General features: G+C 41.6%; 1 protein-coding gene across 2 annotated transcripts in view; it reads left to right on the plus strand.

Annotated features, from left to right (window-relative positions):
* Positions 1-23,446, plus strand: part of ARHGEF28 (Rho guanine nucleotide exchange factor 28) — a 148,311-nt gene that overhangs the window by 50,761 nt on the left and 74,104 nt on the right. For both annotated transcript variants that reach the window (XM_081212475.1, XM_081212476.1), the window contains exons 8-9: positions 6,095-6,147; positions 7,636-7,684. In XM_081212475.1, the coding sequence (XP_081068601.1) occupies positions 6,095-6,147; positions 7,636-7,684 (102 nt within the window). The remainder of the gene's footprint in view (positions 1-6,094; positions 6,148-7,635; positions 7,685-23,446) is intronic.

Raw genomic sequence — 23,446 nt, forward strand, 5'->3', positions numbered from 1 at the left:
CAAGGAGATTTGAAAGCAACTGCTGGAGTATTTCCACAAAGCCTGTATCCTCAAAGTCAAAGTCCAAACGGAGGCCCCAATCATATTTCTTTATTTTAAGTTCCTGTACATATTGTCCCAGAACCTCCTCCTTCTTCTTCTGCATCTTTCGCAGACTTGTGGTAGATGTGTTCCCAGAGTCTCCTTGCTTGTGTTCCACAGATGTCAGCTTTTGGTTGTTGCTTCCCAAGGTTACTTTCTCTTTTTCTTGTTTAGTCTCTTCCACCTCTGTAGACATTGTTTCCCATTCAGCTGTGGATCCTTTCTCATTCAGGTCCTCAATACAAACAGCAGAGTTGCCTGTTCCCAAGGTCATAATGTTAAGTTGTTTATTCATGGCTAAGCTCTGCTCTTGTAAAATTCCCACCAATTGAAACATCCTTTCGATTTCCACTAGTAACTTTCCATCCACAGCCATTGTATCCATTGTAGTTTCACAGAATTCCCCCTAGAGGGAATCTGGTTACTTATTAGTCTTTTCTCCAACAGTCCTTTAGCTCGTTATTGTTACTTTGTTTCCAACAATTTTAACTCAATTATAACTCGTCTTAATCCAGAGGGATCTTAAATAGTGATTTTTCCGCTTTAAACTGCCCGTTTGACAGCTTTGACAGCTGTCAAACTCCGCAGCTCTTACACAGGCACAAAGGCAGGACGTTCCCGAGCCCGGGAGGGGGGGTTGTTCAAAACATAAAGAGGGTCTCCAAAACTCCACTCTCCAGCACAAAATTTCCTTTAACTAAATCTTGAAAGTTAGTGTCCTTTTTAACTCACCCCACCAAGGGTAGGCTCTCCAGCTTAGCTCTTATGTCGTTGCTTAGATCGTCTGCAGGGGGGGGGGTGCGGACTTCCTTTTAGCACACCCCCCGGTCGTCTCCAATTCAAGGAAAAATTTTTAAAGTCCCAATCCGTCTTACTCACGGGTAATTCTTTCAGTCCAGATTTTCAAGGAAGCAAGTCAGCGCTCTTCAGCCATGGCACACGGCTTCGCTCCGCTGGGGTAGCGGTTTACTCTCAGCACCATGCCACTCTCCGTATCCTCTCCGTAGCCTTTAAAAAGGCTCTTCGTGAATCGGGGAGGGCGCTTAAGGTGCCCACCGAGTCACCAGGTCCTCAGGCATCCGTGCCTGAGGTTTTTGAGGGTCCCCGCGTCGCCGTCGCGGCAGGACCCGTCCCCAGCGGAGCCGATTCCCTCCGGAGCTTGGAGGGAATCCGCCATTAGCTGTCCGCGCCAACCCGGAAGTCCGCCTCGATGCGCCTTTGTGATTCCTTTATTTATTTATTTAAATACTTGCAAACACCACAATTTCATAAAAACCACCAAAGCAGTTTGCAACAATACAGTGATACCTCGGGTTAAGTACTTAATTTGTTCCAGAGATCCGTACTTAAGCTGAAACTGTTCTTAACCTGAAGCACCACTTTAGCTAATGGGGCCTCCCGCTGCTGCCGCGCCACCAGAGCACGATTTCTGTTCTCATCCTGAAGCAATGTTCTTAACCCGAGGTACTATTTCTGGGTTAGTGGAGTCTGTAACCTGAAGCGTATGTAACCTGAAGCGTATGTAACCCGAGGTACCACTGTATATAAACCCACACAGTGCTTTCTTTTGGTAAAAATAAAAATGAGGTGCCGGTACTTGTACGTTACTAAAAGTATTGTAGATTCCATCACAAAATGGCTGCCACGGGCAGCAAAGGAAGAGGCGCTGGTACTCTGTACTAGGGAGAACTGTCACAGAAAAATGGCCCCCATACTGTACATATGTACATAACAGTAAAAACCACATGAATATTTAAAATTACATAGCATTAGCGACCACAGAAAATGAGCCTGTTGGCAAATAAACGTTTTTGGCAAATGTTTAAAGGTGATGGTAGAAGATGCCCACTGAACCAAAGGCTTGGTTTCATGTGGATGTCAAATGAAGCTCACCAACTTGAGGGACAACCAGGGGCAGGCAAACAGAGCTGGGATATAAGGGACAGATTTTTGGGTAAGGCAAATGGGCTCTGCTCTACACAGAAATCTGTAGATGTTATACCCTGGAACTGAAGTGTGAAGGTAGTTGGGATCTAAATATTTTGACTCCGTATACTAGCCATCTGTAAATTCTTCAAAAATGCCAGAAGAGGGCAGAATTCCACTGATGCTATTTCAGTGTAATATATACCGTATAAAGCACTTTTCCAGGTATCTTTGTTAATGAAGTTTTTGCTTCTCTAATTTTGAGGGCATATTTGTAATTTTGTGAGATTCACTCCTATCACTTCGAAACTCGATTTTCACAAAGCAGAACTGATTCCATCAAGATTCTGCGTGTTTGCCGCATTGTCATACATCAGAGTTTTTGTAGACTGATATCCACAAAATATTATAATGTTGAAACCAAGAGGGGAAAATAATTCATAGTTATCCATTTTTCATCATTGGCATAGGAATCTTCTTCACTTTACATTCCTTTAATGCAGTAGAAAAAAATTATAGGGCATATAAAGATCAGCCTGCGGATATAGACACAACACATGTTACTCAGAAGCAGGCCTTGCAGTGGGACTTAGGTTTACTTGGGTTAAGTGTCTACAGAAGGACAGCTTTAAATGTTCTAACTAGAGATGGTCCTTCATTTGGTTTCATAAAGGAACTATTTTGGATCAAAGGAGATGTGAAGCATTATTGCAGAGAGTCGGTGTAAGTTGTAAAGGAGGCTTGCCTGGCGCCTTTGTTACATAGCTTTAGGCACCACCACTACCATCATCATCATTTTTTATTTGTATACCGCCTTTCTATCTTACAATACTCAATACAAGCTGAAGAAACAAAAATTTTACATCTTATAACAATCGAATGCAATTCAAAAATGTGATAATAAAACATAACTTTAAAATAGACAACCTCCATCAAAAAAGTAACATTCAACAATCATTAGAATAGTATAAAATAATAATATCAACATATGAAAGTTAAACAGAAATCCACTCAACAGTTTCAATAATATCTAAACTATAATCAATAAAACAACGGCAAGCTGCAGTACATAAAAGAATACAATACACATTGAGAAGCAGAGGGTAGAGCAAGGCAGGTGGAAGGAGGCCTTGCCTGATGGAGTCTCTCCCCTCACAGTGAATATGTTTCTCTATATCCAGGCCTTTGACTGATTAACATTATATGGCCTTTTAAATATGTTTGGGGGGCATTATTGTTTTGTTTTGTTTTTGTTTTGTTATGTATTTTGTGTTCTCATTTTGTATTATGTTGTGAACCACCCTGTGATATTCAGATGAAAGGCAGTACAGTGGTGCCTCGCAAGACAAAAAGAATCTGTTCTGTGATTCTCTTCGTCTAGCGGTTTTTTCGTCTTGCGAAGCAAGCCCATTGAAGGATTAGCGGATTAGCACTATTAGCGGCTTTTAGCAGCTTATCTGCTGATCGGATCAGCTGATAAGCGGCTTAGCGGCTTAGAAAAAGGGGGGGAGGGGAAAAAACCAGCAGGAACTCGCAAGACATTGTCGTCTTGCGAAGCAAGCCCATAGGAAATTCGTTTTGCGAAGCACCTCCAAAACGGAAAACTCTTTCGTCTAGCGAGTTTTCCGTCTTGCGAGGCATTCGTCTTGCGGGGCACCACTGTATACAAATTTCAATGACGATGACAACAACATTGCAGGGGTGGGGAACCTGTATGGTCCATGGTTAGTGATTATGGGATGTTGTCCAGCAACATCTGGAAGACTTCAAGGTCACCATTTCTGTGTTGTTTCTTTCTTAGAAACAACACAGAAGTAATATGCTTAGCAATTGTTTTCCCCTTATTATGAGAGTGAATCTCCCATAACTTAATCACGTCCAAAATGAGTGAGGCTGAAATTCCAGTCATACACTTTTAATTAACAAAACACTCTGTTTGCTAAATGAGTCCTTTAAGGGAGAGGAAATCTATGACAAATAGCAATTTGGTTTAGAATTTAGTCCTCAGGAAAGTATTTAGAAGAACTTAGTAAACCATTCTCCATGCATTAAAGTTTAGCATTTTCTTTTTTGTCTGCAAGCACTCTTTATCTCATTTTATCCACTGTTTGTGGCACTTGTATATTACTGTGTCAGACTCTTGCAGTCCACGTCCCCCCCCCCCCCGTCTGCTTGGTGGATATAAAAGAAAAAGAATAAAAATCTTGTTAATGCTCAGAAGCATTTCAGCATTGCCCTCTGTTGCACTTCCAGCAATTTGTCACTAGAAATTCATTTTGGTCCTTTTCTTGCATCCTGCCTTAGTCTGCCACCTTCAGGCTTCTGGAGGTGGGAGAGCAAAACTGAATCTGTCAGTGTTTAGGAGGGAAGCCTGAGCATAGAATAAGATAACAAGTGTTCTGTCCACTAGATATGGATGGCAGAGCAGTCTGCATTCACCCTTGTTGGCTTGCCAGCTGGGTGTTTCTACATTGTAGAATATGATTGTTAGATGCAAATCTTCCTGTAGCAGGAGATTGCTAAGTGACTGCGGTGCCTTGAGTTCTGGGACACTATAAAAAGTCTAGTCTTTAGAAATGATGCTATTGGCTGTTGGCTCTGAGAAAAACACATTGTAGGGAAAAATTGAATACACTATCATGAGTACAGTGGTACCTCGGGTTAAGTACTTAATTCGTTCCGGAGGTCCGTTCTGAACCTGAAACTGTTCTTAACCTGAAGCACCACTTTAGCTAATGGGGCCTCCTGCTGCTGCTGCGCCGCCGGAGCACGATTTCTGTTCTCACCCTGAAGCAAAGTTCTTAACCTGAAGCACTATTTCTGGGTTAGCGGAGTCTGTAACCTGAAGCATTAATAACCTGAGGTACCTCTGTATTTAGTTTTGTTTCAAAAACATAGGCCAGGAATTTGATGTAAAATGAAGCAGTGTTAAGAATGGAGGTAGTATTTCTCTGAAGGAAAGGTACGAATGCTTTGTTACTGTGGATCAAACAAGGGCTGAAAAATCATACACAGACATGAAAACACTAAAGTGATCACCTGTTTTTATAAAGCAGCACATTTCAGATATTTTTTAGAGCAGCTTTACAGGCAGAACTTCCCCCTCTTCTCCAGGTCTTTGAATTCCCAGCATTTTTCCTTGGATATTGCATAGGAAGTTGCAAAGAAGCAGTATGATTCACTTGGGCTCCCCCCCCCACCTGCTTTTATATAATATCTGAAAGTGTTGCTAAGAGTACCGGTATTTGTTAAAAAATGATAGATTTCCATCCCATGAAACAAGAGAAGTATAATAAAAAATGACTAAAAGAAAAAATATTTGTTTGTTTAATAAAATGTATATACTGCTTAATTGTAAATAGTGGTTTACAAAAAAACCCCACCAAACATTAAACAAGGTATCAGCGAAGTTTATTCATTTATTTTTAAAAACTCCATTTATTTTACCTACTCACATAGGTTGTAGGGTGAACAGGAGATTACACAAAATGTGCTTAGGCGCAGAATATTCATGTCTCTCTTTCATAATGCTGGCACTGTCTGTGGCTGGAGGAAAATGAATTAAATATGGATTTGGTGCAGTATGTCCTTCCTTCAGAGTTTTGAAAAGGAGCCAGGAAACAAAATAATACTGTAGTCACAATTGTTCCCTGTAGTCAAAGGGAAAGAGTTAGCTTTTAAAATGCATGAAATTGCCTTCCCTTTTTTTCTCTTCAATAATAAAATCAGGATCCCATGTGTATTATAAAATGCCTGTGGCGGTCTGTGCAGTTCGACAAGTACATATTAATCCATAAGGCTAGTTTAGGGTTCAGCATGTATTTTCACAGCACGCCCCTTTTAAAGGAAAAAAGAGAGCTTGTTTACAATCAGCCCATTAAAACAGCACAACAGCTTGTTGAAGAAATGTCTAGTATTTCAACCACAGGCATGCTACTTTGGGAGCCGTGCTTATATCGTAAAAGAACATTGTTAGGTCTATGTATATCCTTCTATTTCTCACTTTCATTGTGTTTGGGGGGTGGAATCAACTTCCGCAATTGGCGACCACCAAATCCTAATGGAAGAACGGATTCTCTTTAAACAGATCCAATGGACTTTGTTTCTGAAGAGCCAGCTTTCAAAAATGAAGATTCAACGGTACAGTTCTATTATCATTTTATGAATGGCTAAATCCACGGAGGTTCTTCTACAGCACCTTCCAGGATTGAAAATGAAGTTGGCTTATGCCTTCCAAACAGCAGTTCTTTCTATTCTTCTTCCAAGAGAAATATCTAAGCTGCCTGAGTAATTTCAACATTCAGCCAGACAGTATGGTTTGCTATGGGGGAAGAATTAATTTTATTCTTATTTTTTGCCTGGGATACAAAGCTACAATAATTGTGACCAGTCATATTTTAGTTGGGCATATATGCTGCAGGAATAGCCTCTGAGAACTAGGGGTTTTTATGACTGCAGCTCTGTTCTGCAGAGACTTCTATTTATCTTGTTTTGACATAAAGTCGATGGCAATAATTTACTATGTCCAAAATCAAACGTGCTGTCTTACTGATGATGAATGCAGTTAACTCTGCTTTGTGGGAGAACTAATGAAACACAACCATCTTATTCCATGCGTCTTAGAATACGTGTCTCTGTGGAGCTGCTTTGTATTTAGTTGGACCCCCCTCAATGGCACTCCTTTGTCTTGAAGCTCAACATATTTCCCTGTTACCTGTGATCCTTTTTCTGCTGGTGATTGCATTGCAAACAACATGTTCTGTCACTCAGCTCTAGTCCTTTATTTTCTGTAAGAGTGCCTTGCCTTCAGTGGTGGCTGGTGGGGCAGAAAGCAGGGAGCCCAGACGGTAGATTGAGCCAGAGCCAATGGCAGGTTGAGCCAATTAATTCTAGTTCCATCTTCCATCCTCTTCCTTGCTGAGTTCTACAAGGGCAACACTGTGATAAAGGAAGGCAAGCAGGCAGGGACTGGCTTAGGGGAGACTGGTTGGTGGGGCAGCACCGGACTTGTCCTATTGGACCAGCCTTCACAGCTTGCATTTATGGTTATTTGATGGTGGCCCCTAGTTAACCAGAACAGATATCTTCAGCAGTCCTAACTATGGGCTGGATTCTGGCCAATGTGTTTGCATCTGACATGGGAGTGAGTGGCTCATAGGAGAGCTCCCATGTCTTTAAATCACACTGGGGAATGAATTAGACTACACAGGGAACAGATGGCTCTGATGTTCTGTGGTCTGCTTTGATTTTGTTTTCTTTTGGAAAGTAAATTATAGGTTGTTCACCTAAAAGCTTTTGGATGTGTTTTTTCTTTCTCTGATGCCTGTAAAAGAAAAGAGCTGGTCAATGTCACCCCTCCCCCAGTGACAGCCCCCTGCATTATTTGAAATAAAAAATTCCCAGTGGCCCAGAATAATGGTTGAAGCCCTGGTTTTTGCTGTTTGGGAAAATTAGGAGCTTACTAAGACAGACGATCGTCTTTTATTCTTTGTGGGTGGTTTTGCATGACATTAAAAAAAAAAATAACAATGAGCGTTTTTGAAATACAGTGAGTGTTTTTTGAAAAAGACATTGCATTCTGAAATTTTCCAAGCTTGGAACAAAATCTATTTCCCATTTGTTTTGTAGTTTTACAGAGATCATGTGATTCAGCCAAGTGAAAATGAAGATGATGTAGGTAAGGAACAGCTGTGTTTTTTTCAGCCCTCCCCACCCCAATGCCTTATAATCTTCTGGTTATCACTGAGCAGGAATTTCTCTCTGGTGACAAGGAGTTGCACTACAGAGACCTGTCTCCCTTCTCTGTCTCTCTCCCACTTTTTTCAGCTGCCTTAAAGGACCAGTACCTTGCTCTATGTTTCTGGGCTGACCACCAGGGGGAAGGTGGTGTGTCTCTGAGCCTCTTCATGTTCCGACTTCCAGTCTCCATTGTTTTCTTTCCTGGTTCAAAGTGGAGGCAGCAGGGAGGCCGGCTCTGTCCTCAGCTCTGCTTGCAAGACAGAAATCATTTGGGAAATAAGGTGCTCGAACAGAGCATGAGCTGAATGACTCCTTATGGATGCTAATTAGTAGTTCTGTGCAAACTCACATTTAAGCATGTAAGATTAGACCATTGTTTTTTTTTTTTTGTTTAAACTATTCTCAGTCACAAGAGACCAGCGTCGTATTAAGCAACATATTAATGACTCATTTCAAATATTAACATAAATGCTCGTTTACATATTTTTCAGTTTTGAGAGATCAGATTCATTGAAGGTATAATATATTTGCAAATTTGTGTCTCCTTCTGAGGCAGAATGGGAAGGTTTCTCTGCCTGCAGAAGCCTTGCCTACTGGGGTTGCATGGCAATGGCAGCAGGGGTGGGTGGGGGCACTGCTCCTCAGGATTCTACCACCTAAGGCGGATGCTGCAGTCCACCTCATGGCATAGCTGTCAACCGTCCCTTATTTGGCGGGAAGGTCCCTTATCCTAGCGCTGTGTCCCGCTACTGTCCCTTATTGATGATGTCCCTTAAATTGCCTGGGTTTCAAAGGAAGCAGCTCCTCTCCCTCCCTCCCTCCCAGCCAGGGAGGAGGGAGGCTCCAACTGTGTTGCTTGGCTGCGTTGCTCACCCAATAAGGAGTCTAAGAACGACTGGGGGGGTGGAGCTTTCATGCCTTGTGCTGATCAAATCGGCCGTGTTGCCTAGGGATTCGCCTTTGCTCAGCGCTTCCCAGCGGAGAGGTGACGGTGGTTTCCCTTGCTGCATCCCCTTTGCTGGGTTGCTGCGCTGTGGGATCCACCGCTTGAGGCTTCGTTTGGCTGCTGGCTGGGCTTTCTGCCTTTGGCTCGGAGGGGCTCAGAAATTGAACATACCTGTGCTCGGAAAATCCCTTATTTTGGCTGCTGATCCCTTATTTTCGAGGTTGCTGGTCCCTTATTTTCAAATCTGTGAGTTGACAGCTATGCCTCATGGGCAGGCCGGCCATGGTAAGGCCTGACACAGAGGGGAAGAGTTGTCTCCTAACAACGCTCCATCCCTGGACTCATCTGGTATATGCAGTGCAGAAGGCAGTGTGTAGAAGTTCTTAAAAGTAACTGAGCTGTTGCAAAGGGGTAGGGCATGGTGATGATTTATTTGTAATGGAAAATATGCTGCACATCTTTTAAACTGAGTTGTTCCTTAATAAAAGATGAATGCTGCAGTATTATCACACCAAATAGCTTGACGTTTTTTTAAAAAACAGCATTGTTTTGGGTTTCTTTCTTTCTTTGGGCATTGTTATATAAATAAGCATAATTGTTTTGGCAAGCATAGAGCACAGCGGGCGACAGGACTGGGGGGGAAATGAAAAGATGACAATAATCAGGGGAAAGGAATGAGGAAAATGAGAGATAATGGCATCAGGGGAATGTCCAGAGAGAAAGGAACAAGAGAAATAAATAAACTAGGGAGGGATAGGACAAAGTATCTGTGTCTATGTCATAAAATTAATATTACAAGTCAAGTTATTATAAATTGTAAAGCTGATAAGGCTCTCCTCTTCTTCTGCATTACTGTCTCACTTAACAAAACATCTTTTGATTAGAAGGAATTAGAAAGAATATTAGGAATTGAAGGCATCTTTTGAAAAGCTTGTCAAGATCTCTTCCATTGGATTAACAGTCTGCTGTTATGACCTTCCATCGCAGACAACAGCAAGACTTTTCTGCCAATAGGAAACTCTTTATACAAGGAGGGCACTATTCATTTATACAAATGCAAGAAGCCCCTTTTGTTTTACTTCAGGTCCTTTATTTTAAGGGTTGTTTTCCTCCTATGTAGGGATCTGGAATAAGACACAACTTTTCAAAAAATGGCCTCAGAGAGCAAAAGATCTTGAGCTAGCTCTGCAAAACAGGAATGCTCTTATGATCTCTGATTGTCGCAGCGACATCACTGCCTGTAGTTTGTTGCCACATTGTTATGCCATTACACAATGCAGGAAGTTATGTTCTGTAAAGAATCAAGTTATAAACATACCATTGTTTTAGTGACATATCTTTGCTTTTACTCATATATGGAAAGTTGTAGCTCAGTAATAATAATAATAATAATAATAATAATAATAATAATAATAATAATAATAATAATAATAATAATTTATTATTTATACCCCGCCCATCTGGCTGGGTTTCCCCAGCCACTCTGGGCGGCTAGTAGAAAAATCTGCTTTGTACACAGAAGGCCCTAGATTCAATCCTTGGCAACTCCAGGCACGACTGGAAACGTCCCCCTTCTGAAACCCTGAAGAGCCACTGCCAATCGGTGTAGATCAGAGGTGGGCAACATCCAGCCTATGGGCCAACCTTGACTCGCCAGGGAGTCAAAATAGGCCTGTGGGAACATTTTGTCCAAACTGCTCCCACTTGCCCGTCTGTTGATGTCACCTGTGACACCAGCTGATGAGTAGGAGAATAGAGTTAATTCCTGCATCAGCTGTACATCCCCTTTTTCTCACCAAGGAACAGGCATTCGCAGCCAAGGCAGCAAGATTACATTCCCAGGCATCAGCAGAGGAGCAAGGCTTAAACCTTGTTCAGTTCAGCAGGATTCCATGCAAACCCCTTCATGATTGTTGCAAATCCGTAACTACAGAATAAGACGGTATCTTGTGTGGGGCCTTTTTCGTAAGGGCTCTGCAGAGACCAAGGGAAAAGAGAAGGCGTTAATTTCTGAGTTAATTCACTGAAATGAGCAAAGTGTGAATATTGCTCTTAATTGATGTATTGGGAAACTTTCTTCCATTTTTTTTTCTTTTACCTATAATGCACTTTAGGTGAGATTTTTCTGTTCTGTGGTTCCATTATACATTGAATTGCATTGATCTCTTCATCGGAATTGCTTCCTGCCATGAATAGTTCTGTGTAGGATAGGTCATGTTACTCAGTGTAGACTACTCTTCCATGCACTTGTGTGGCTCTTTGGTCTAAACCACAGAGCCTCTGGGGCTTGCTGATTGGAAAGTCGGCAGTTCGAATCCCTGCGACGGGGTGAGCTCCTGTTGCTCTGTCCCATCTCCTGCCAACCCAGCAGTTCAAAAGCACACCAGTTCAAGTAGATAAATAGGTACCGCTGCAGCGGAAAGGTAAACAGCATTTCTGTGCACTCTGGTTTCCGTCACTGTGTTTTGTTGCACCAGAAGGTGTTTAGTCATGCTGGCCACATGACCTGGAAAGCTGTCTTTGGCCAAATGCCGGCTCCCTCGGCCTGAAAGCAGAGATGAGCGCTGCAACCCCATAGTCGCCTTTGACTGGACTTAACTGTCCAGGAGCGCTTTACCTTTACCGTTCTTCCTTGCAGCAACTCTTCAGAATCTTTCACACCAGCTGCATCTTAGAAATGGCAGGGCTTGATCCCTGGGGACCTCTGCACACAAAGTTCATGATTTGCCACTGAGCTATGGTCAGTGCTTCTTTGGTGTGTGCTTTCTGAGGCCCAGATGTGAGGTGAGATGATGATACATTGAACTGCATCCATTTAGAACTGAGATAGCCAGTGAGGTGCCCTGCAGATGTTTCAGACTACAACTCCCATCCACCCCAGCCAGGATAGCCGATGGTCAATAGTGTTGCAGTCCATAACATGTGGAGGGCACCATGTTTTCTACCCCTGGTAATAGATTGTGGGTAGGGAATGTAGCTAACAGAGTGGCTGAGCAAGAACTCTTTCCCCTGTTGAACTAGTTTAGCTTGCAGAGAGTTGGGTAGCATTCACAATGGACAACCTCACAATGGCATTTCTGCAGTATTGGAAAATAGGAAATTGCCTTATATTGAGTAAGAATATTGATCTGCCTAACTCAGTGTCATCTGTGCAGATGGCAGTGGTATCAGACAGGAGCCTTTCCCAGCCAGGGAATGACCATGGGACATTCTGCATGCAAATAATATGCTCTGTACCACTGAGCTATGGCCCTTTCCTAGGAAGATCTAGAGGCCAGAGATTGGATAGTGGCTTGATTTACTACTAACTTTTATCTAAGTGCTTGAGACTAGGTGTTGTGGAAGATTGCACAGTAACAGTATAATAAGAGCAATATGTTTTTAAAAGAAAAAATGACTTCCCTCTCCCGCCCTAATCTAAGGCTGAGGATGTATGCACAATACCTATTTTCAAAGTTGCAAAAGTTTGTTTTAACTGGAAAAACATTCATTTTCCATTTTTTAAAAAAATTAAAATATGTTAATGTGAAGTATCTGCTGAAAAATAAGGAAGGCTGGGGGAGCACACAGTTTTAGATAATAGCAGCCTGGCATACAGAGTTACATTGTTCAAGTGACCTGGCAGCTGATGTTTTTTATTTTGCTGAGCTCCCTGGCTTGTATTACCAAGGAGGTGAGAGATTCTGCCGACCACAGCTTGCACTCCAGAAGATAAAAAGCACCGAGGCCAAATTTTTGGCATGCTTCATGGTGTGACCAGGGTAGCAGCAGAAAACTTAAAGGATTGTGTCTTTTGAGTTTTTTGGTTTCCTCAGTAATTCTAGTTTAATCGCTCAGCACTCTGAGCTATTCAACAGAATGGTCTGCTGCACTTTGTGAACCTCTGGGGTGGCAATGAAATTTGTGTAAACTCATGGTTTCAGTATTGTATTTTCTTACCTTTATTTCCTACCCGTGATACAAAAAACTAAATCTACTTCCCTCTTCCTCGAGTAAATCAGTTAATCCATTTTAAAATGTTATGGGTTTCCCTGTCCCCACTCCACACAGAAGTCCTGTGTCATCCTTACACAAATGAAATACTTGTTTACTTCTCATTTGGTTTGGAAGAGAGTTTTAGGCTGCAGCTCTAACCAAGAGCTACTCAGAAATGGGTTATACTGAATTCTGCGAGGCTTACTGCCAGGTAACTGGAGTTAAAACTGCAAACTTAGATAGCTGTCCCTCAGTCCAGATAGTGTGGAAAGTTGTTTTGTAGAACAAGACTGGGAACAGATGGCTGAAAAGGGGCTTAGAACAGGCCATTTCCATGGTTTCCTTTAGGGTATAGGGCAGAGCTAGCAAGCCAAGAGGAATCTTTATGTGCGTGGCTTATCTTAATGCAGTGAGTTTGCAATTGGCAAGCAGCAGAGCAAAATAGGCTTGTTGAGCGCAGGCTCCTGCTCTGTCTGTGCCAAGAGTCTTTCTGTAGCACATTTATTTCAATGTATGTTGATACCCCCTTCCTCACATGGAGATGTTGACACCTGCATTCATGCCATTCTGATTTCATCTTTCGCCCTCTTACACACTGGTCCTGTTTCAGAGTTATTAATGGAATTGGCTCTGGAGCTTCCAAGTCCTGACATGCTTATATTTTCAAAACAATGAAAACTGTTTTAAAATCCAGAATGTTACAGTGGAGTTTGTGATTATTATAATTGATTATTATAAAATAATCAATACGGGGAGTTGGGTTGCGAGAAAGCAAGTTTTGGATTGCAGAGAGACATGAGAAAATGCTCTTTTATTGTCTGAAAATTTATGGTTATGCAAGCGTAAACAGAGCTTAAAGAAATTATTTCCAAGAAAAATATTAAGTGGGCACTTTATGTTCTCTCTTTTCTTGGCTTCCTTCAAACCTCAACGCTGAAGAAAAAAGAGGTGAGTAAAGGATGAAGAAACTGTAGCCATGCACAGTTTGGGTTCCCAGAACTTTACTAAAAACAACTTCAGGAGTGTTGCATAAAGAATCCTTTTAGTCAGATAATTCAGTGCACTTCTTTGCCAGGCTTTCATTCCCTCTCTCCTTCCATCACATAGGTGAAAATACCCTGAATGAGAATGTATGGGAAATAGATAATCCATAGTTCTGATGATCTCGTAAAATAATAGAAATTAGCCTCCTTCCCTCTCAGTCATTCCTTTGTGTCAAGTTCGTAGTTTAGCACTAACCAGGGTTTGCTGCTATGATTAGTGTTTGCCCTCTAAACCAGAATTGTAAGCCAGGCTTTGAAATGGGCTTCTAGTTCTAACTTACAGGACAAATGTTAACCATGGTTTGCAGCAAACACTGGTTACCACTAAGCTGCAAACTGAAAGTGGAGGCACATTTTGAGAGAGGAATTGAGGCTCATTTCAAAACCTGGACTTGGAGGGTCATCTGAGCGGTTTTCCTGTTGTTGGAAATAGCAAAATGCACATAATGAGGCTAAATCAGAGCTGGAACTACAGGGAACCGGTCTGAACTAGAGACTGGATCGCTTATGCAACTGTGCCTTTAATTCATGCTGAGAATATTATGTAACCGCTGTGGAATATGCCAAGGCTTGTTCGCAGGATGTCTAGTTAATCTTGAGTTTGTTGAATAGAATCAGAGAGTGACAATAATTGACGCAGCCCTGAAAATCATCTAGTCCACTCTGAAACTCTGCCCCAAGGCACGATCCTCCACGCTGCACATTTAACAACACTGTGCACTTAATTCCACAGGTTTACTGATTTAATATTTAATGCTGTAACCTACCTTCTCACCCTGCCTTCTCAAGGTGTTGCTCAGTAATGGTGCAGCTTATTCTGATAATGCAACCAGCAAGAGAGTGGAGGAAGGAAGGTGCTCTGTGTTTTTTAAAAAAATCCTGCCTGGAACAAGAAATTATTTGAGCACAATATTTGTTAACTTGGACCAGAGTGTTCTTGCCATGATTCCTTTAAAGTAGGAGTGGGGGACTTCCAGCCCACAGGCCACACTTGGCTCACCAGTTCTCCATTTGGCCTATGAGGCCATTTTCAGGAAGCCAGGCTTATTTGTCCTACACTGTGGGTTAAATCACAGAGCCTAGGACTTGCCGATCAGAAGGTCGGCGGTTCAAATCCCCACGATGGGGTGAGCTCCCATTGCTCGATCCCTGCTCCTGCCCACCTAGCAGTTTGAAAGCACGTCAAAGTGCAAGTAGATAAATAGGTACCGCTCCGGCGGGAAGGTAAATGGTGTTTCCGTGCGCTGCTCTGGTTGCCAGAAGCGGCTTAGTCATGCTGACCACATGACCTGGAAGCTGTACGCCGGCTCCCTTGGCCAATAAAGCGAGATGAGCGCCACAACCCCAGAGTCGTCCAAGACTGGACGTAATGTTCAGGGGTCCCTTTACCTTACAAGTCAGCTGATGGGTGGTTGGAGCATGCCTTGCGGAAGGAGGGGAATCCAGAGCACAGCGCTGAGAGGGAGAGGTGAAGTCCTACCCCCCAGGCCCTCAGAGCACATAATCACCTGACATCGCTACAAGTAGGAATGAACCTTGTTGAGAAAACCATACTGATTGGGACACACAGAATTTATAAAATTCTGGGATTAACAATGGGAACAGTTAACTCCCATCATTTCATTATTAACATCGGCTCTATGCTCCATTTAAATAGGAAAAAGGACTGAATATGATATGTGAGGGTGGGGCAATATATGTTTATGGATTTAGTTATAGAAGGTAGATGTAATTATATAATGTAAAATGTAACATGGATTAATTGCTCCCTGCCATCCCTCTCCAAGTATTTACAAACTGCAAGTCAAGTTCAGGAAACTCTAAATAAATATTGACCTGGCTAGAAGATCTGAGTAGCTCCTATTACTTCCCTTTGCAAGTAAAGAATATTTTGATGGAGATTGTGTTTACAGGCAAAAAGACAAAAGAGGAAAGGATTGGCAAGTGGCGGTTTTGAGCTTGCAGTGGATGTACTTTGGTGAAAGTGGGCCAAGGAGTAGACAACTTTTACAAATAGCTGTGTCAATGGTTGTATGCTCTTTCTGGGATTTGTTAGATTGTGTCGGCTAGAGATGTACTCAAACCAGTGCATATTTTATACAGTACACGTATCATAGACTTAGAGCAAGGCTGAGTTTATATTACAGGAACATTGTTAGAAAGATCAAAGACATAGTGGGGCACAGTATGCAATTAAAACTCTCCAGCAAATCTCTTTGGTTACCTGAAGCCCTATGTTCTGAAAATACATAAAACTCTGAGCAAGTTGCTGATAACAGCACGTATTCTTTTAGCAGTGTATGGGGTGGGGGTGGGGGGAGGAAAGTTTTACCTACAATAGAATAATACTTGTACGGAGTCTGGCAAGCTATGTTAATGAATAAGCTGACCTTTCGGCAAAGCATCCATGGGAAGGAACAAAACCGACGGGATACTCAGTTGATCAGTGGAGACCATTTACTATATTCTGCTAGAACCAAATAGTCTCAATGCCAACAAAAATGTTGGAGATGTATTGTCAATAGAGTACTATTTTTGGTAACAAGGTTTTTTGTTTTGATACATTATATCTGTTGTTTTGCAATATTTTCTAAAAAAATATGTTTCAATAAAAGATTCATTCTTCCCTGAAGGGAGCAAGGTAGATTATTATGTTGTTGTTGTTTAGTTGTTTAGTCATGTCCGACTCTTCGTGACCCCATGGACCAGAGCACGCCAGGTACTTCTGTCTTCCGCTGCCTACCACAGTTTGGTCAAACTCATGCTGGTAGCTTCGAGAACACTGTCCAACCATCTCGTCCTCTGTCGTCCCCTTCTCCTTGTGCCCTCAATCTTTCCCAACATCAGGGTCTTTTCCAGGGAGTTTTCTCTTCTCATGAGGTGGCCAAAGTATTGGAGCCTCAGCTTCACGATCTGTCCTTCCAGTGAGCACTCAGGGCTGATTTCCTTAAGAATGGATAGGTTTGATCTTGCAGTCCATGGGACTCTCAAGAGTCTCCTCCAGCACCATAATTATTATAGGATTATTAGATTATTGCTATAAGATTATTATAGGATTGGTCAAATTGATGGAGTATAAGGCTACTGCCATGATGGCTGTGCTTTGCCTCCACTGTCAGGTGGCTCAGAGAATGGCCTGAAGGTGCATTTAGTGAACCTGTGAAAAACAAGCAGAGAGAACTGAGACAATTAAAACTAAAAAATAAATAAATCAATTTTATGTAATAATAACCATTTTTAACACAGATTTTAATTCCTGCCCAACCATTGTATAATTCCATCTTTTTAACTGTATCTGAATTATTTGATACCAGCGAGTGTTTCACTGATCTGTTAACAATATGCAAGTTGGGGAATCCTTTGATCCATTATGGCCCCTGCATATCTTGGTGGTTGTAAAAATAATTGATGTGGGGTAGAGGAATGTTAACAAGTTCATATGCCACCTTCTTTTCTGAATTGATCCCCCTATGCACATTCTCCTCCCTGTTAGGCGGAACACAAAAATGCACACAACGTGAGGTGACTTTCCATGGACTTTGGTTAAAAACAATAACAAGCAGTGGACTTGTTAGCTTTGTGTCTGCTTTTGTGTTTCCACATTCAAACCATTAAAAAAAACAAACCCAAAACAAAACATGCAGTTTGTGTAGCGTTAACGATGGGGGAGGGGTAATGAGTTTCTGCTGAATACTAATTGCTGATGAGTTGTTCAGGGAGACTGCGGTAAGAATGGGAGACTTGTTGTAAATTAGTCACTAGCTCTATTGTAGACTGCTGGGAGGGCAGGCCAGTTCTGTAAAGGTGCCAACCTTACCAAAATCTTTCGGGTTCACTGTCAAACTGAGAGTCACTGTGAACAGAAAGCAATCGTTTTCACGGCATGCATTTTTAGAAAAAGAATGTCTCAGGTGGGTCCTCTGTCCTTGTAATAATAAGAGGGAACTATGGTATGCCCCCTCTTTAAATTTAGGAAGGATAAGAATTCCATCATTTAGCTGCTGCTTCACCCACAAATGTCTCCGATCTACCAATGCTATAAATTCCAAAGGGAAATTGTTATGTGTGTGGCAGGAACAGAAGCCAGGGAAAACTGGCTGACTGTAGATTCTGCCTTTGGACTTCATTGATTCTATATAAACCTCAAGGCTTAAAATAATTTTACATACTGCAAACCAAATACAGGTTAACATTTTAATATAAAGAAAAGCCTCTGTCTTTTGTTATCTATTTGAGAGAGAGAGTCCGAGAGAGAGTTCTCCTTCTCTGGCAACTCAGATTATTCTTCATTTACATTTGGAAAATGAAAAGGTGAGTTAATGATTCATTGGCACACAGTGACCTTTCCTATAACTCCAGTCCAGGATGCAGTAGCCCCACTGCAGGCTGTTCAGATTTTGACTTGGCTGTGTCTGCCTTAATATTTGCCCACATACTTGACGCTTGCAGAGAACAGACCCCAGCTGCCTCTCTTTCTTTCTTTCTTGGTTTAGTGGGCAATTTGATCCTTCCTTCTTGGGTCTTTTTATTTTCTGTCACTTGACTTGCTGCTCAACACAACAGCAGCAGCACTCTCTAAAGAGGTGTTTGCTTAGCCAAAATAAAAGTAAAAAATGGACTCGGATTCTGATGCACCTTTTAATTACTCTTGGCCATCCTTACCTAAAATGAGAATTAGAAAACGGACATCCAGACCAAAAGGTAGACAAAATCTTCTTTACTTATTAATTTACTTATCTTTTAACTCTTCTTGCTGGTTCATTTTGTTGTTAGTCACATGCAAGTGGGTATAAAGAGTTTTGCATTTTTCCTTTTCAGAAAAGGCATTGGGAGATTGTCTGTGTCACAGATACAAATTGGTTTGAAGAACAAAATACCTCTATCCTTATGAATTTATGGATGCTCTTTGCTTCATTTTCCAGCAAGTAAATGAATTGGTCTTCTGCTAGTACTTTAGCTTCCGATATTTCTGCTATGCATGCACTCTGAGCATAAACATATTTATTTGGAAGGAGCTTTCCACAGTTTCAGTGGAACTTATTTTAAAGTAAGCAGTTTTGAACAAAGAAAGCAAAAACAAAACATATGCCAGAAGTCTTAGGAAAGGATGTTCCATACAGATGCAATTTGTGGAAAGCTCTCTATATGTGACTTTTTGTTTTAACTATTTGTTGTGTTGCATACAGGGTTTGCTAAAAAGAGAGCTCACCTAATTTTTAGAATACCTAATACTTGAAACAATTGATGTATTCTCTCTTTCTGTCTCTCTGGTGGCTGCTTTCTTTGGGGAAATGTACTTGGAAATTCGGGTTCCAGATTGTTATAACTCTCAAGTATTTTGCATAGAAATAATGACAATTTTATAGGAAGATGTATTTCTGAAAGCTGATAAATACCAAAATACCTTATGAAAAGCCTACTTTACTGTGATAGAATGAGAAGATAGAAATGAAGAGTACAAACTCTTGGGATTTTTTAAAAAGTAAGATTAAGAAGAAAGCAACCCCACACACCCATGCATAAATATGTTGTGTAAATATATTTGTTACAGTGAATAAACTTTGAATGTTGACCTTCACATGTGAATGTTAGCATAGATTAAAAAGTCATTGACAAAAGCATAATTTTATTTTAGTTAGATGCTGTAGCTTCTGTCTCCATCAGAAACATGAAGGTTCTACCAGCCAAACTAGGTTTGACCTTGATTGATCAAGAGATCCAGAGCTGGATTTCCCAAGTGTTTTGCAAGGGCAAATGCAGCTCTCTGTGTGAGAGAGATTTGAACTGTGCCATGGTGCTGGCAGGTTTTATCTCCTGGCTACCCAACCCATACACCATTCACCCCATTATGGGAAACTAACAAGTACCAATATACCAACTCTGAATGTGGATATGGAAAATAATGGGAAGATGCAACATGCACTGCGGCTGCTGCTGCTGCTGGGGTGGGAAAACCCCTCAAGAGATCCATTTGCAGATCTCCTGTTGTCACACATCTAGTTTATCCATATGGAGCAAGCAGAGATGGAGAGAGTTTTCAGGAAATTATCTGCCATACAGGAGTACAAGCAAGCTTTTTTTATGTAAAAGCATGGGTTTCCATATGAGCAGAAAGGCACTCTTTAAGCTGTTGATTTCTGCCAACTCTTTATTCCTCGACACCATATTAAGTACCATTCTGGAGGTTCCTACCCTGAATAGCAGTTTGGGGGGTTGTATATATTTGTGCTTGGTTCTCCAGTTGTACAGCTAGGGAGAGGAAGGTGCTCCAGAAGGTCATAACCACAGCCCAAAGGATTATTGGTCATCCTCTCCCATCTTTGGAAGAACTGTACGGTTCCCGTTGTCTTAGGAAAGCAAATAACATCCTGCAGGATTCATCTCACCCGGGACACGGTCTGTTTGCACTACTGCCTTCTGGCAGGAGATATAGAAACATCAAGTCAAAGACAAATAGACTGAAAAACAGTTTCTATCCAAGAGCTGTGGCCTTTTTGAATGCTGTAACTCGATAGTGTGACCTGGGAGTTTGATGGGTGTGGTGTGGGTGTGGCTGGAATGTGGTTTGTTTGGTTGTTGTTGTTGTTTTGCTTTTGATGTTTTAAGGGATGGCATCCAATTTCGTTGCACTTTGTACAATGTTGCACTTGTGTAATGACAATAAAGAATCTATTCTATTCTATATATGTATGTTTTGCAGTGGGACGTAACAATGGGCTAGAGTAGAAGTGAACAAAGGCCTCTTCTTCAACTGCATGTCTGCTGGTAGTTCTTGGGATCCAACCCATAAATTCTGTAGCTTGTGTGTGTACATGCACACACTGGGTTATTCTGCCCTGTAATTTTAAGCCTCACCTTGGCTTAGCCACAGCACACCCCAATTAATAGATACACAAAGCAGCAGATAATCTTGGCTGTATAGATGGTCAGCTCACACTCACTTGTAAGGAGGTGGGGCTGCAAAAATAGTTTACCCAGGTTGTGTGCGGGATGTATAAGGCAAGAGACCTGGAAAGAAAGAGGTTTGCATTTGGACAGAGAGCAAAAAAAAACAGCATGAAGTCATTGGCTGTGTCTGGCCAAAGCACATGGGGTTTGCCTGTTGCTCTGAAATTGAATCTGGTATTAGGGGATATATATTATTTTTTTTTCAAATTTCTTCAGTGAGGGGTCTTCAAAATACAATTTTGGGTTTGAGGAATTCAAATCTGTGATTATTTTTGTGATTAGAAAACATCCAGCTTGGTAAATCTACGTTTGACTAAAAAACATATCAACTGTTGTTGGAGGGAAAAAATACCTTATGAAAATGTCAGGCAATGCTATAACAATTTTAAGATTCTCTGCATAAAAAATATCCCACTAAGCTTACAGCATTACCTTGTAATAATAAAACATTAATGCCATCAGTTAATAAGAGATTTAAACAAGACGTTTAATTAAGTCTTGCTTTAATTCATTTTTGGACAGCAGCCGCCGACTTGCTTCTTGTCCTCTGATATAGCCTTCATGTTTCTCATGTCTGCTGCCTCTGTGACTTGTTTCACACACACCTCTATAGTCTGAGCATGACAGGGTTGCCATTGAACTTGCATGGCTCATCAATAAACTTCTTTCCTTCCAGTATAGTAAGTTTACATGCCAAAGGAAATTTATAAAGCCTGTCAGATCAGTCTGTCAGCTGTAACAGGGATGAAGTACTGGGGTTGATGGAAGGTGTCTTTTTTGGACGTACAGAAAGATATCCCAGTGTGTCATCATCTCCATCAACAATGTTTTGGATACCAGCTCTCCTCCCTTCACTGTTATCTTAACACAGTAGTGTCTGGATTATCATTTTGTTGAATGCATACCATGCTGAGTGCTGGATGGTTGGTAAAACAGCATCCATTACGGCCTTCTTTTGGAGCCTAATTTACCACAGCTGAAACAAGATGTGGCGTGAGCCGTCTGCCCAATAGTGTTTTACTTTGATGTCGAACCATCAGGGGTAGTACACATAAATTATGTATTCCACTATTGGTCTTAGGTCATTAAGGGTTTTGCATTTAAGGCCGTGTTTCGAAACCCATATGTTTGCTGCTGTGAACCACCTTGAATAGCTCACTGTGCCATTTTCCTGTCCTTATGGCCTGTGTGATATGATACCATACACTTGATCAGTAGAGAGATCCTTTACAACACTGTCACTCAGTGAAGTAAGATTTCAGAAGGATTTGGGGGGAGAAGAAGTCCTGTTGGACAAGTGGAAATCCTTCCACTGATGGAATGTGGTAATTGAATTTACTATGAAGTTGGAAAATAGCTGAAAAGCATGCGGAGGAGGGTCTGGCAGAGAGGGCAGTGAATGATGGCATGACGAGGTTGGGTCAGGCTGGTGAAGTCCCCTTCAGAGCCTCAAGGCACTTGACTGGGGGCTCCACCTCTTCAACTGCTAGACCCAGGCGTGCAAGCAAGAGAAGATCAGCCTAACCCTAGTTGGATGTCAGTGCCTATTAATAACTCACCTATGGTTTGGGCATTCTCAAACTGATTTCCTTCTTCTACCATGTTCCTCTACTCATCTTCTCTCATGTGTCCTGTGCTTGAGCTTGGAAGCCTCAGGATAGGGCCTGCGTATTATTTTGAGTTATGCCCAGCACTTCATTAATTTTGGCACTCTAGAAATAATAACAGTTCTCTTAAAAAGCAAAATGGTATCTGTAAGGCTGTCCTAGAGCTTCTTATGGTTTGGGAAATAGGGAATGTGAAATAAAATATCTCATTCCCTCAAGCCCTCTGCCCCCCTAACACACTTAGAGTACATCCTTAATCCTTTTCTGTTTGCTTCTGGCTTGGGATATCAGTCTAGCATGGGTGGACTTGTGTCTTCCACATGTTTAGAGTAATGGAGAGAATTTGAGTGAATCTCTCTTTCTGGAAAGCAATTCTGCTGTCTTTTTGGAGACACTGAACTAATTTATATTTATGTTTATTTATAGCCGGTCTTTCTGTGACAAACGCAAGGTGGCTTGCGATAAAAATATAAGTCAAAACAAAATGAAAAACAAAATTAATAACAACAACAAAAGACTGCTGGAATATGTTGTCATGGAACAGCATAATAAAAACCATATATCAACAGTAGCAAATGAAAAATATATCAAAGGCTCAACTAAAAATACCCACTGGGACAAAATGTTCTTAAGAACCTGTTTAAATGCTGGCAGAGAAGGAAGCCTGGTGAATTTCTCTTGAAGGGCTAGTGCATCGTTTCAGCGCCACAACGGAAAGGCCCTCTTGGTTGAACCCACAAGTGACATATCTGCTGCCAAAGGGACAATCAGAGGGCCTCAGCAACCAAGTGCAGATCTCTAGCAGGCTCATATGGGAGGAAGTGATTCTTGAGTTAACCTTGCTCCTTGGCTGTTTGGGATTTTAAAGGTCAGAGCCAGCATCTTGGTTTGATCCCAGAAACAAATTGGAAGCCAATGGAGTCCTCTTAAAATCAACCTAAGCAGGCTGACCTGTGAACCCCAAATCTGACCACCACATTCAGAACCAACTGACATTTCTGAACTGCGCCGTCCTTGAGGACACTCCCACATTATAGTAATCTGATGACAGCTGGAGCTGCCCTTGCGGCCTCCTTCACCATCAATGTCCAGAGGGAAAAAGCCATCACCAGGCCCAAACTTAAACAGCTCATATATTTTATCCAGTGTGCTTAATATTTAGGATTTCTCCCTTTTTTGGT

This window comes from Podarcis bocagei (assembly GCF_964188305.1).
Source record: "Podarcis bocagei genome assembly, chromosome: 11".
Taxonomy (NCBI): domain Eukaryota; kingdom Metazoa; phylum Chordata; class Lepidosauria; order Squamata; family Lacertidae; genus Podarcis; species Podarcis bocagei.